Source organism: Arachis ipaensis, chromosome B03 (assembly GCF_000816755.2).
Source record: "Arachis ipaensis cultivar K30076 chromosome B03, Araip1.1, whole genome shotgun sequence".
NCBI lineage: Eukaryota > Viridiplantae > Streptophyta > Magnoliopsida > Fabales > Fabaceae > Arachis > Arachis ipaensis.
In genome coordinates, this window is record NC_029787.2 from 127090838 (window position 1) to 127103490 (window position 12653).

The 12653-nt window shown below is 42.7% G+C and overlaps 2 protein-coding genes across 2 annotated transcripts in view; one reads left to right on the forward strand and one right to left on the reverse strand.

Annotated features, from left to right (window-relative positions):
- LOC110269837 lies at positions 501 to 1777 on the reverse strand. Its single transcript, XM_021117616.1, has 2 exons — positions 1335 to 1777; positions 501 to 1204 (listed from the first exon to the last, which is right to left on the reverse strand). Exons 1-2 carry the CDS (start codon positions 1761 to 1763, stop codon positions 596 to 598), a joined length of 1038 nt encoding a protein of 345 aa, XP_020973275.1. The 5' UTR covers positions 1764 to 1777; the 3' UTR covers positions 501 to 595.
- LOC107631876 (protein HGH1 homolog) overlaps positions 12202 to 12653 on the forward strand; it is a 3816-nt gene continuing 3364 nt past the window's right edge. Inside the window, exons 1-2 of the mRNA XM_016335448.2 lie at positions 12202 to 12417; positions 12516 to 12638. Of these exons, the coding sequence (XP_016190934.1) occupies positions 12364 to 12417; positions 12516 to 12638 (177 nt within the window). The 5' untranslated portion in view covers positions 12202 to 12363. The remainder of the gene's footprint in view (positions 12418 to 12515; positions 12639 to 12653) is intronic.

The window sequence follows — 12653 nt, forward strand, 5'->3', positions numbered from 1 at the left end:
ATTAAATTTATTAATTTTTTAGATAAATTAATTTATCTGATTTAATTTTAATAAAATAATACAGTTTAATTAATTATATGTGTTAAATTTTAACTTTTAAAAAATAACTTTAAAAGTAGACATTTTTAACATTTTTATCAAATGGCTTCTTTATAGATAAATAAAATCTTTTGACTTTTGAGATGTTTGTTAGCAAGTTTCGTCACTTCTAAAATATATTTAACGTTGATTAGAATTTGGTTCCACTAGATATATGATTCGTCTCTAGATACAATCCCATATAAATAGTCTCATTTTAAAAAGATTTGGTGCGTTCAACTAAATTCAGTTAAGAAACTCCTTAGTACTAAATAATTGATGGGAGTTGTAAAACACTAAAACATTCTACAGGAAATAACAAATATTTTAAAAAGATTCTCATTCAATTTTCGAAACCACCGTAGTCTAAACAAATGCATGCAAATTAGAACATAACAAATACCATATTGAAGGGGAAAAAACTCATACTGATGCATAAATTCGCAAAATAATAATGACAACTTAAAATTAATAAATAAATAAAATGTACTTTATTCGTTTGAATAACTTGAGCTAATTAAGTGGTTTTCCATAAATCAGCCATACCATCATGCAATAGGTTTCGATAGAGTTCAGCCGTTGCTATTGCTGCTGAGAGTTTCCCAACAAGTTGAGCCTTTTCTTCCTCCCACTTTCTTCGCTCTTCTTCTTGCTTTTTCTTTGTTTCAATAATCGTATCTACCATCATATCTCTCCACCATTTATCATTCATCACCATTCTTGCCTCATATTCACAACACTTGATACATTCTTCTTTCTTCATCATGTTGACCTCGTCCTCGTCTTTGTTAGTACCCATTTTTCTGTTGTCGCTCTTGTTATTTTCTTCTCCTCCTTCTTCTTCTCCTTCTTCTTCTCCTTCTCCTCCTTCTTCTTCTTCTCCTTCTCCTTCTTCTTCTTCTTCTTCTTCTTCTTCTTCTTCTTCATGGTCTCTTCCTATGCTGAGAGAGGAAAAGAAGAATTGCCACAAATTCTTCCTAATAACTTCTCCTTCGCTATTATTATATTCTACTATAAGAATTTTGCGAATTTCACGAATACAGTTTTCAGCGGTTCTTGACGCTATTTTCCCGATATTTTTGCCAAGACCTTTGCAAATTTCAAGAAATTTGATTTCATTGTAATCCTACCAAAAATATAGATAGTCATTTTAATTCAATTGATACATGGAACAAATCGTATTGAGTTTAAATCCTGGAAAGTTAAAACAAAACAAATCATCAAATTAAACAAATAAAATCATATATGATACTTACAAACATATTGATAATCCAAGTGAGAAGAGAAAGTTGGTCGAGGTAGAAGACGAAGTAGGCCCCAGCAACGCAGAGAGAAAACAGAGACAAGATGAAACTGTAAATAAAAAAGGGAGATCCCCTGGGAGCCGAAGCAAGGCTGAATAAGACCAACAGGCGCTCCAGCAAGAACAAGATTCTCTCGCTCCACGGCGACACAATAATCCTATAGGGGAACGGTAACAAGCAGAAAGCCGGTGTGGCAGCTAAGGCGGTGATGAGAGAAAGGTACCAGTAGTTGGGGGATGTACATGTGCTGACATCATCGCAAGTAGCCCTGCCAACCAGTATGGTGAGAAGCAGCGATATGCGATCAATCATGAAAACTTCGAACACAGCTTTTAACTTTTCTGCATCTGTCCAGTATTGGCCTCTTGCTCCCTTTGACATTTTTGCTTTGCTTAGCGTAGGATCAACTTTGCTTTTCTTCACCGATTAATGTGCAATATATATATCTACCTACTAGCTAGGGCTTCGCTTTCCTTTTGGTTTCTGTTTCTTACTTCGTTAAAACTAAAATTAAATATTTTACTAATTTAGATTCAGTTTAGAACATAATTAATTATAAAAATTAAAATAAGATTTTGCTAATAAATTTGATTGGTTCAAAGTTAAAGACTACTGTCTGCATTTATAATAATTTGTTAATTATATAAGTATTTGCTTAATGATATGTTAAAATTAATTCAACTATTGCTATTCAATTCTTCTTTCTAATATTTACTTGATGAAATCAATTAATAACATGGATATTTCTCTTTTAATAGTTTGGTCTTATTATTAATATTACTAATTAATTGTTCTTATAGAAAACATGGGTCTTTATTAGGATTTTTTATTTTAATAAATTAAATAAATATTTTATTTATTGAAATAAATAATTTTAAAATTTATTACGAAAATTTGTTATCTTTCCTTATCTTGTTTATAAGGTAAACAAGATAAATTTTAATATATTTTGCCGTAAACGAGATATGTGTATTTTTTTAATTTTCATATATCTCATTTTCACGGTTGTTCATACCCTGGTCCAATGCTAAGGCCCAGGATCCAAATAAAAGGGCCCAACCCAAAGGGGTTGAGCCTCACACTACACAAACCAGATGCCACAAAGTCGGTTATCTTCACGACTTGCTCTAAAGAAGTCGGTACGAGGATCAGCTGGCAGATAAACCCTCCCTCAAAAGGATAACTGCCCCTAGAATCTCTCTAACCACTTCCAAGAGCCGTATCTCAACCACCCTAAGATAAAGGAACGGTTATTCCCCTTAAAAAGTGGCACTACTTCAACGGTGGTTATTGGTTCACCACTATAAATACACTGACACCTCTCAGGTATCTCTAAGTTCCAATACTCTCTAGCCCTGCTCACACCCTTGCTGACTTAGGCATCGGAGTGTCTTTGCAGGTACCACCCCCATTCTTTCATACTCACAAGTCGGACGGAGGCCCCCAAGATGCAGACCTGCTCGAAGGCTTCCTTCCTCAGACGATTGGGCCAACCCCACGAGTCCAGCCCAACAATCTCCGGTTACCCATCGTAACATTGGCGCCATTGCCGGGGACCCGAGAGATCAACCAGTGATGGCGGACAGATCCCCTGAGGAGGGTCATGTGGAGACAGATTCCGAACAAGAGAATCTGGACACCGGAAATAATGACGTGGACCTAACCCTCCACCAGGGAACCAACGATCAACACAGAGAGGGTACCTCCGGAGTCAAAACTTCGAAGGTGAATTCCTCAGAAGGGTGCGATTCGGAGAAGGACGGACAGTCCCACGCAACTGAACTTATGGGATTAGTCCATGTCCACCAAAGTCGCTTGGAACAGCTAGAACAGGAACGGGAGCGACAAAGGGAGATAGAAAAGCACTTAAGAGAGGAGATGGATCGACGAAAAGAGTTAGAGAAGAAACTCTTAAAGTTAGAATCCTCCCTCAAAGGTCGGAACTCCCGTGACGACAGAGAAGAGTCGCCCCCAGGAGGGGAGGATCCTTTTAGTGAGGACATAATGAGGGCAAAAGTTCCAAGAAACTTTAAAAGCCCCGATATGGACCTCTATGACGGAACCACAGATCCGAAGCATCATTTAAGCAACTTTAAAAGTCGGATGTATCTGACTGATGCTTCTGATGCTACGATGCAAAGCTTTCCCGACAACCTTGTCGAAAGCGGCGATGAACTGGTTCGACAGCCTCCCCCCGAGGTCGGTCACCAGTTTTGAAGACCTCTCAAGGAAGTTCTTGATGAGGTTCTCTATCCAGAAAGACAAAGTAAAACATGCGCCAAGCCTCCTGGGATAAAGCAGGAGGTCGGAGAATCCTTACGAGCCTATATGAAAAAGTTCAACAAAGCATGTTTGGAAATCCAAGACCTGCCCACCGAGGCAGTCATAATGGGGTTAGTCAATGGGCTTAGAGAAGGTCCCTTCTCACAATCCATATCAAAAAGACACCCCACCTCCTTAAGTGATGTACAGAAAAGAGCTGAAAAGTACATCAACATGGAGGAGAATGCTAGGCTGAGAGATTTGAGTTGGCGACCTGGGCATCTCCCCTCAACAAAAGAGAGGGAGAGGGAACCCAAAAAGAAGGAAAAAATCGGTCTCGATAGACCAAGAAAATATCACTCTTATACTCCTCTAAAGGTTTCCATAGTGAATGTATACAGAGAGATTTGCAATACCGAAAGACTGCCTCCTCCCAGACCTATTAAAAATAAAAAAGGGGGGAGTCGCAGCGACTACTATGAGTACCATAAAATATATGGTCACTCGACAAATGACTGTTACGACCTTAAAAATGTGATAGAAAAGCTGGCTAGAGAAGGTCGGCTCGACAGATATCTCATAGAAAGGTCGGACGGTCATGGGAAGAGAAAGCGAGACGAAATGGATAGAAGAGACCCACCACCGCAGACCCCGGAGAGACATATCCATATGATCTCATGAGGATTCGCGGGAGGGGGACTCACCAAGTCCTCTCGCAAAAGACATCTCAAGCGAGTCTACCAGGTCGGAGGAGAGTCATCCGACCTTCCCACCATTTCATTGACAAGAGAAGATGGGCAAGGAATAATCCTTGGGCATGATGACCCAGTGGTAATTACTATGATCCTAGCCAATGCCCATCTCCATAGAACCCTAGTAGACCAAGGAAGCTCAGCAGACATCCTTTTCAAGCCCGTTTTTGACAAACTAGGGTTGGATGAGAAAGAATTAAGAGCCTACCCCGACACCTTGTACGGACTAGGCGACACGCCGATAAAACTACTGGGATTTTTGCCCCTCCACACCACTTTTGGAAAAGGGAAAAAATCCAAGACTCTGAGTGTAGACTTCATAGTCATCGACGTAGGGTCAGCATATAATGCTTTAATCGGCAGAGCTACCCTTAATCGACTCGGAGTGGTGGTATCCACTCCCCACCTTTGCATGAAATTCCCAACCTCAGCGGGAATAGCAACGGTGATGGGAGATCAGAAGCTGGCAAGAAAATGCTATAACGAAAGCCTGAACCTGACACCATAGAGCTCGGAGGTGCAAGGGCCCGAAAAGAGCTGCGACCACAGCCGGGAGGAAAAACTGAGGAAATACAAGTCGGCGAAGAGGAAGGAAAAAACACCAACATAGGAGCCAACCTAGGGGAAACCCTAAAGCAAAGGTTGACTAAACTCCTAAGAGACAATTCCGACCTCTTTGCCTGGAAAGCCTCTGACATGCCCGGAATAGCCCCTGAGCTCATGTCCCACAAACTCTCGGTATACCCAGGGTCCCGACCTGTGCAACAGAGAAGGCGTAAGCTTGGCCCAGAACGAGCTCTAGTAGTGGAAGAGCAAGTGCAGGCACTTCTAGAAGCCGGCTTCATCAGAGAAGTTAAATATCCAACATGGCTAGCCAATGTAGTGCTAGTCAAAAAGCAAAATGGCAAATGGAGAATGTGTGTCGACTACACCGACCTAAATAAGGCATGTCCTAAGGACCCTTATCCACTTCCAAGCATTGACACCCTTGTAGACTCTCGCTCGGGGTATCAATACTTGTCATTCATGGATGCCTACTCGGGATATAACCAAATCCCGATGCATGAGCCAGACCAGGAGAAGACATCATTCATCACGCCCAGAGCTAACTTCTGCTATGTGGTCATGCCATTTGGATTGAAAAATGCAGGGGCCACATATCAGAGGCTGATGAATAAGGTGTTCGCTCCCCACCTTGGGAGACTAATGGAAGTTTATGTAGACGACATGCTGGTAAAAACCGAAAAAGAGGCCGACCTCTTAGCAGACCTCTCGTAAGTATTTGACACCATAAGGTCACACGGGATGAGACTAAATCCTGCAAAGTGTACCTTCGCGGTGGAAGCTGGAAAATTTCTAGGGTTTATGCTGACGCAAAGAGGGATCGAAGCGAATCCCGATAAGTGTAGAGCTATCCTAGAAATGAAAAGCCCGACTTGCTTAAAAGAGGTCCAGCAGCTAAACGGCCGACTTGCAGCTCTCTCCAGATTCTTGGCAGGATCAGCACTAAAATCCCTTCCACTATTCTCCTTATTAAGAAAGGGATGTCAGTTCGAGTGGACTCCTGAATGCGAAGAGGCATTCCAGGAATTCAAAAGATTCTTGAGTCAACCGCCAATTTTGACCCGACCTATAGCTGGGGAAGACCTCGTCCTATACTTATCTGTAGCAGACAGGGCTGTCGCGTCAGTCCTGATAAGAGAAGATGAGGTCAGTCAGCACCCAGTATATTTCATCAGCAAAGTTCTACAAGGCCTTGAACTAAGGTACCACAAACTAGAGAAGTTTGCCTACTCCTTAGTAGTAGCCTCACGAAGGCTACGGCCTTACTTCCAAGCTCACACAATAAGAGTCCGCACGAACCAACCCATGAAGCAAATCCTCCAAAAGACGGATGTTGCAGGGAGAATGGTTCAATGGGCAATAGAGCTCTCCGAGTTCGACTTGAAGTACGAAACTCGGACAGCAATTAAAGCCCAATGCCTCACCGACTTCGTAGCAGAATACGCAGGAGATCAAGAGGAAAAACCAACGATATGGAAACTCTATGTAGATGGATCCTCGAATAAGACAGGGAGCGGTGCAGGCATAATATTAATGGACGAAAGGGGAACCCAAATAGAGGTTTCCCTCAAATTTGAATTCCCAGCCTCAAATAACCAGTCAGAATATGAAGCCTTAATTGCCGGGTTGAAGTTGGCAGAAGAAGTCGGTGCTACAAAAGTGATGGTATATAGCGACTCCCAAGTAGTGACCTCCCAGATAAGTGGAGAGTATCAGGCAAAAGACCCAAATATGAAGATGTACTTGGAAAAAACTCTGGAGCATCTTGGGCGCTTTGCGGAAACCGAGATCAAACATATAACTCGGAATCTAAATAGCAGAGCAGACGCCCTATCCAAGTTAGCAAGTACCAAGCCAGGAGGGAATAACAGAAGCCTGATCCAGGAAACTCTCCAGGAACCATCTGTGGTAAAAACGGCAGAAACGCAAGTGGTCCTTGAGGTAACCGGACTAAACCTCGGATGGATGAACCCCTTGGTCGAATACATGAAATTCGACATCCTCCCCAAAGAGGAAAAAGAGGCTAAGAGAATCCGGAGGGAAGCACAACACTACACTCTGGTGAAAAATATTCTCTACAGAAGAAGAATATCAACACCATTATTAAAGTGCGTACCGACCTCGAGAACCACCGAGGTATTAGAGGAGGTCCACAGCGGGATCTGCGGAAATCATCTCGGAGCCAGGTCGCTTGCCAAGAAAGTAATCCGAGCTGGATTCTATTGGCCGACCTTGCAGAAAGATGCCACAGAATTTGTGAAAAAATGTCAACCATGCCAAATGCATGCAAACTTCCACGTGGCTCCCCCCGAGGAACTCATCAGTATAACTTCTCCGTGGCCCTTCGCAAAATGGGGAATGGATTTGTTAGGTCCCTTTCCCCAAGCGCCAGGACAAGTTAAATACTTGATCGTGGGAATAGACTATTTCACAAAGTGGATAGAAGCAGAGCCATTGGCTACCATCACAGCCCAAAGAAGTCGGAGGTTCCTCTACAAGAATATCATCACAAGATATGGGATACCATATTCCATCACTACAGACAATGGAACCCAATTCACTGACTCTACCTTCAGAAGTCTGGTGGCCAGTATGAAGATTAAACACCAGTTCACCTCGGTGGAGCACCCGCAAGCAAATGGACAAGCCGAGGTAGCCAACAAAGTCATACTGGTAGGATTAAAGAAAAGGCTACAAGATGCAAAAGGAGCCTGGGCTGAGGAGCTCCCACAAGTGTTATGGGCTTACAGAACAACGCCCCAATCTGCCACTGGAGAAACGCCCTTCCGACTTGTCTATGGGATAGAAGCTATGATACCAGTAGAAATCAGCGAGCAAAGCCCAAGGGTGATTCTCCATGATGAAATCAGAAATATACAGGGGCACAAAGAGGAGCTAGAATTGCTCCCCGAAGTCCGAGAACAAGCCCAGATAAGAGAAGCAGCGCTGAAGCAAAGGATGGCTACCAGATACAACAAGAAAGTCATTCAAAGAAGTTTTGCACTAAGCGATCTGGTCTTAATAAAAAACGACATAGGAGTCAACAAGTCGGGGGAAGGAAAACTCGCTGCCAACTGGAAAGGACCCTACAAAGTCAGCGAGGTCTTAGGAAAAGGTTATTATAGGGTGACCGACCTAAGCGGCGCCGAGTTACCAAGATCGTGGCATGCTTGGAAAAGGTACTACAGTTAAAAGCGAACTCTACTCACTGATGTACTCTTTTCCCAACTTCACGATTTTTTCCCGAAAGTTAAAGGGTTTTTTCTGGAGAAGGGTTTTTAACGAGGCATCATAGTAGAGGCTAAGGGAAAATAGGCTGTCAAAAGCCCTTAGTAGCAGTAAGGTACCCCCCCCCCAAATAAATAAAGATCTTTTACAATATCTCTTATAAATTCCTTCTCGTTTATTTTTTTTTCCTACAAAACGCGCCGACTTAAGCTCGACAAAACGTGAAATTCCCATGAACCGACCTAGATGGTCGTCAGGATAAAACGACGAGGTACAAGTCGGTGTAAAGAGATTATAAAAGTTGATCGTGAGAAACTCGGGGATATGCCGACTTATAAGTCGAAATACAAAACCGAGTAGAAAAGAAAACGCGTCGCAAAAATAACCTAAGTCATAGAAGCTCAAAACAAAGTTGAGTATAAAGAATAATCAAAAAGAGATCGAAAAACCTAGGAAAAAGCTTAAAAGCTGTCCTTAAAGCGAAGAGGAACCCAAAAGGACAGACAGCCAGGAAAAAGGTTTCCAAAACTAAAAAGATCAAAAAGAGGGTTTTTCAAAAAACTACAAACAGAAAAGCATGCACATGCAAAAGGTAACTAAAACCCTTATCCAAAAAGGGTATTTCTTTAAAACCCTTATCCAAAAAGGGTATTTCTTTAAAAACTAAAACCCTTGTCCAAAAAAGGGTATTTATAAATATTTTTTTGTTTACGGCCTTAAAAGGCCAGAGAAAATTGTTTAGTCACCACAACCACCAACAAACAAATATAAAAGAGTTTAAAAAAGGGGGACCCACAGGCCGGGCCCCCATATAGCCAATAAATTTATTTTTTCAGAGGAGTAGATGGATCACCACCAGAACTAGGAAGAATAGTCGGAGCAGCGTCAGGACCAGGGAGAGAGGCATCCATAGGAGACGGAGAGGAAGTCGGAGGAACCTTGGAAGAGCTCGGAGCATCCTTTGAGCGAGGAGGGGACTCAATAATCCTCTGCCCCCGAGTCTTCAAGTTGGACTCAGAAACAACTTGGGGGGCAGGAGGAGTCACTATAGCACCATCAATGACGACCTTGTCAGGATCTAAAGGAGAGAGATCCAAGCCAAGAGCAATGACTCCGACTTGCTCCTTAAAAATCCTCCAGGCCTCTTCAGATCCCTCGGCAATAGAGTCCTCCAACTCGGTGTAGGCAGTCCGAGCATTCAGCAGATCTTTTTTTACAACCACAAGGTCCTCAAAAAGGCTTGAATAACTCTCCTGCGCCTTCAGCCTTAAACTGACCTCCATGTTGCACTGGGCCTGCAACTTGCTCTCCCTCTCCTGGAGATCCTTCCTCTCCTCCTCTAGTTTGGCGACCTCCTCCTTCAACTTTTTCTCATGCTTTTGATATAAAAGAAGTCTCTCCTCCAACTCTTTAGCCCTCGAGGACGAACCAAGAGAGCTAAGAGGAGTCTTCTCGAAAATATCAAGAAATTTGGTGCACACCGCCGCCGCCCTGATACTCTCTTGAGCCATAATAGTGAGGTGGTTCCAGATAGAAACATCATCCAAGCCTATACGGGCATGAGGATAGATGTACTTCCGGATAAATTCAGGGGCATCCACCTTGGCTTCACCCTCGAAAGAAGAACTAGGCTCTAAAGCCTTGCGCTTCTTCCTTTCAGGCTCAGGGGAGGATCGGGGGGGAGGGGACGGCTGAGAAGGAGCAGAAGAAGAGATAACAATAGGTTCAGAAGGAGTCCCCAAATTTCGAGGAGGAGGAGGGGGAGGGATAGCTGACCTGACACCACCAGTCCTGGCCCGGGACCTTGCCCTAGCCTCCTGGACCCTCTGGTAAGACTCATTCGAATTCCTCCTCGCCATCTCTGTAAAAACAAGTAGTAGCCAAGAGGTCAGACAAGTCGGAAAAAGACAGTCAGACAAGTCGAAAATCTAAGAAAACAAATAAAAGCTACTTAATTGTGTTTGGAAAAAGGTCGGAGACCCTTGGAGAAATTTTTTAGTATCCAGATATGGGGCTTCCACTTTGAAAAAATAATTTTTGAAGTCATGAAAAGATTCATCAAAAAGGGTGAAGACCCTCCGACCTTGTATAGCCCGGAAGGACACCCATTGTTGTTTATTATTTTGCCCACTAAAGGGCTTAGTCATATGGAAGAGAAAAAAGAAAATCCTCAAGGAAGTCGGAAAGTCTAAAGCATGGCTGACAAATTGATAAATTTTCAAAAACCCCAGGAATTGGGATGAAGTTGGGTAGGTGCAACACGGCAGTGGCGTAAAATATCCATCTCAAAGTCAGAAAAAGGAAGGAAAACGCCCAGGCGGGTAAGCATGCTCTCATACATAAAAAAGAAATGAGGGACTGCCTCCGAAGCCCTCCCAAAGCAGACCCGGTCTTCTGGACCCGGGGCAAGTAGTTCATACTTCGGCTCATCCTCATCAGAGGTGCAGAGCCGGTGGCGAGTGCGAAGATCAGTAAGAAAATCAGTGTCAACCAAAGGTTCCTCCCCCAGGACCGTAACATCGACCCACTGAGCAAGACTTTCAATAGAAGACATTTTATTTCTTTTAAAAAGGGTTTTGGTAAAACCTACAAAGGAAAAAGAAAAGAAAATAAAAAAACATGGTCTCTAAGGGGAAGTACGGAATCAAACAGAAACCTACGAATCAACCTATCCATCTGCAAAATAAAAGCATGCAAACAGTAAGCATGTTGCAAAAGGAGAAGAAGAAAAATCTAACTTTTATCTGAAAAAGGTTGGAGGAAATGAAAGCCTTCAAACGCAAGAATGCTTCACGAACAGGTGGAGAGGAAATTTGAAAAATCGCAGAAACGAAACAATGAAAGAGAGGGAAAGTATTTATAAACACGTTAGGGGCATAATGGTAAAAACGGGCAGTCATTAATGGGTGCACCGTTACCAAGGTAATCAATACCTACGCGAACCTTTAACAGACGCGACGTTTGATTAGGCGTAACTGTGAAAAATCAAAAGTCACGAAAGTCACGTCGGTTCCAAACAAACATGTCGGTTCCCTCCCAAGTCGGCTACATCCCCGAGTAGAATACTCGAACCCAAAATCTTAAAAGAAATTGGGCTCGAGTAGGGGCACTGTTCATACCCTGGCCCAATGCTAAGGCCCAGGATCCAAATAAAAGGGCCCAACCCAAAGGGGTTGAGCCTCACACTACACAAACCAGATGCCACGAAGTCGGTTATCTTCACGACTTGCTCTAAAGAAGTCGGTACGAGGATCAGCTGACAGATAAACCCTCCCTCAAGAGGATAACTGCCCCTAGAATCTCTCTAACCACTTCCAAGAGCCGTATCTCAACCACCCTAAGATAAAGGGACGGTTATTCCCCTTAAAAAGTGGCACTACTTCAACGGTGGTTATTGGTTTACCACTATAAATACACTGACACGTCTCAGGTATCTCTAAGTTCCAATACTCTCTAGCCCTGCTCACACCCTTGCTGACTTAGGCATCGGAGTGTCTTTGCAGGTACCACCCCCATTCGTTCATACTCACAAGTCGGACGGAGGCCCCCAAGACGCAGACCCGCTCGAAGGCTTCCTTCCTCAGACGATTGGGCCACCTCACGAGTCCAGCCCAACAATCTCCGGTTACCCATCGTAACAACGGTAAATATAAAAAAAATATTTTTTTAAAATAATAATAAATATTAATAATTTAAATTGGACCAAACTCTCAAAAATAAAACATTTTAAATAATGGAAAAGATGAACGGTTTTATACAATAGAAAATATGGATGATTTTAAAAATAGAACATTATTAACATTTAACACGTTTATTATTGTCCACTGTTAATTACCTTTTTTTTTTGTTTTCCACGATATTTCCCAATCTCACACTTGTTTAAGCGAACTAGTAAATTAACCACTATTTTTAAAACCGCTCATCTTTCTTATTATATAAACAAATTAAAAAAATTCGAAAAGAGAAAGAATAATTTATGTTATCATTTTTTAAAAGAAAAAAAAAAGCAATAGATTCTCACTTTCCACTTTTATTTGAAGCAGAAAAAGTCTACGAGAGGAGAACGGCGTCGTATCCAGAAAGTTCTAAAAGGGTGGTGGCAGTAGCACCAAGAGCCGCCGCAATCAGCTTTGTGGAGTACAGCAGAGTCAGAGTGTGACAAGAGAACAAGAAGAATGCCGACGGAGCTGGAAGAACTCGTCTCCTTCCTATCTTCTCCATCGCCGCAAGTAAAATCCCTAGCTTCATTCTTTCCAAAGTCGTTTATGCTCATTTTTATGTCGTATAATCGAATAATCCTCCGTCGTCGTTTCGCTGCTCTTCTTAGTTAACAAAGGCCGCCGTCGACATAGTTCGGGGACTAACCGGTTCTGATGAAGGGATGCACTCACTCGCAAGATACGCAAACACCGTCTTGCCTTCCCTGTCACGACTCCTAAACGCTCCCAAGGTCACTGATACAAGC

Bases quoted from the DNA above. Each gene is read 5' to 3' on its own strand.
- LOC110269837 (XM_021117616.1), bottom strand. From the start codon at position 1,763: ATGTCAAAGGGAGCAAGAGGCCAATACTGGACAGATGCAGAAAAGTTA. The intron at 1,205-1,334 runs GTAAGTATCATA...TATTTTTGGTAG, and splicing joins CTTGGATTATCAATATGTTT to GATTACAATGAAATCAAATT.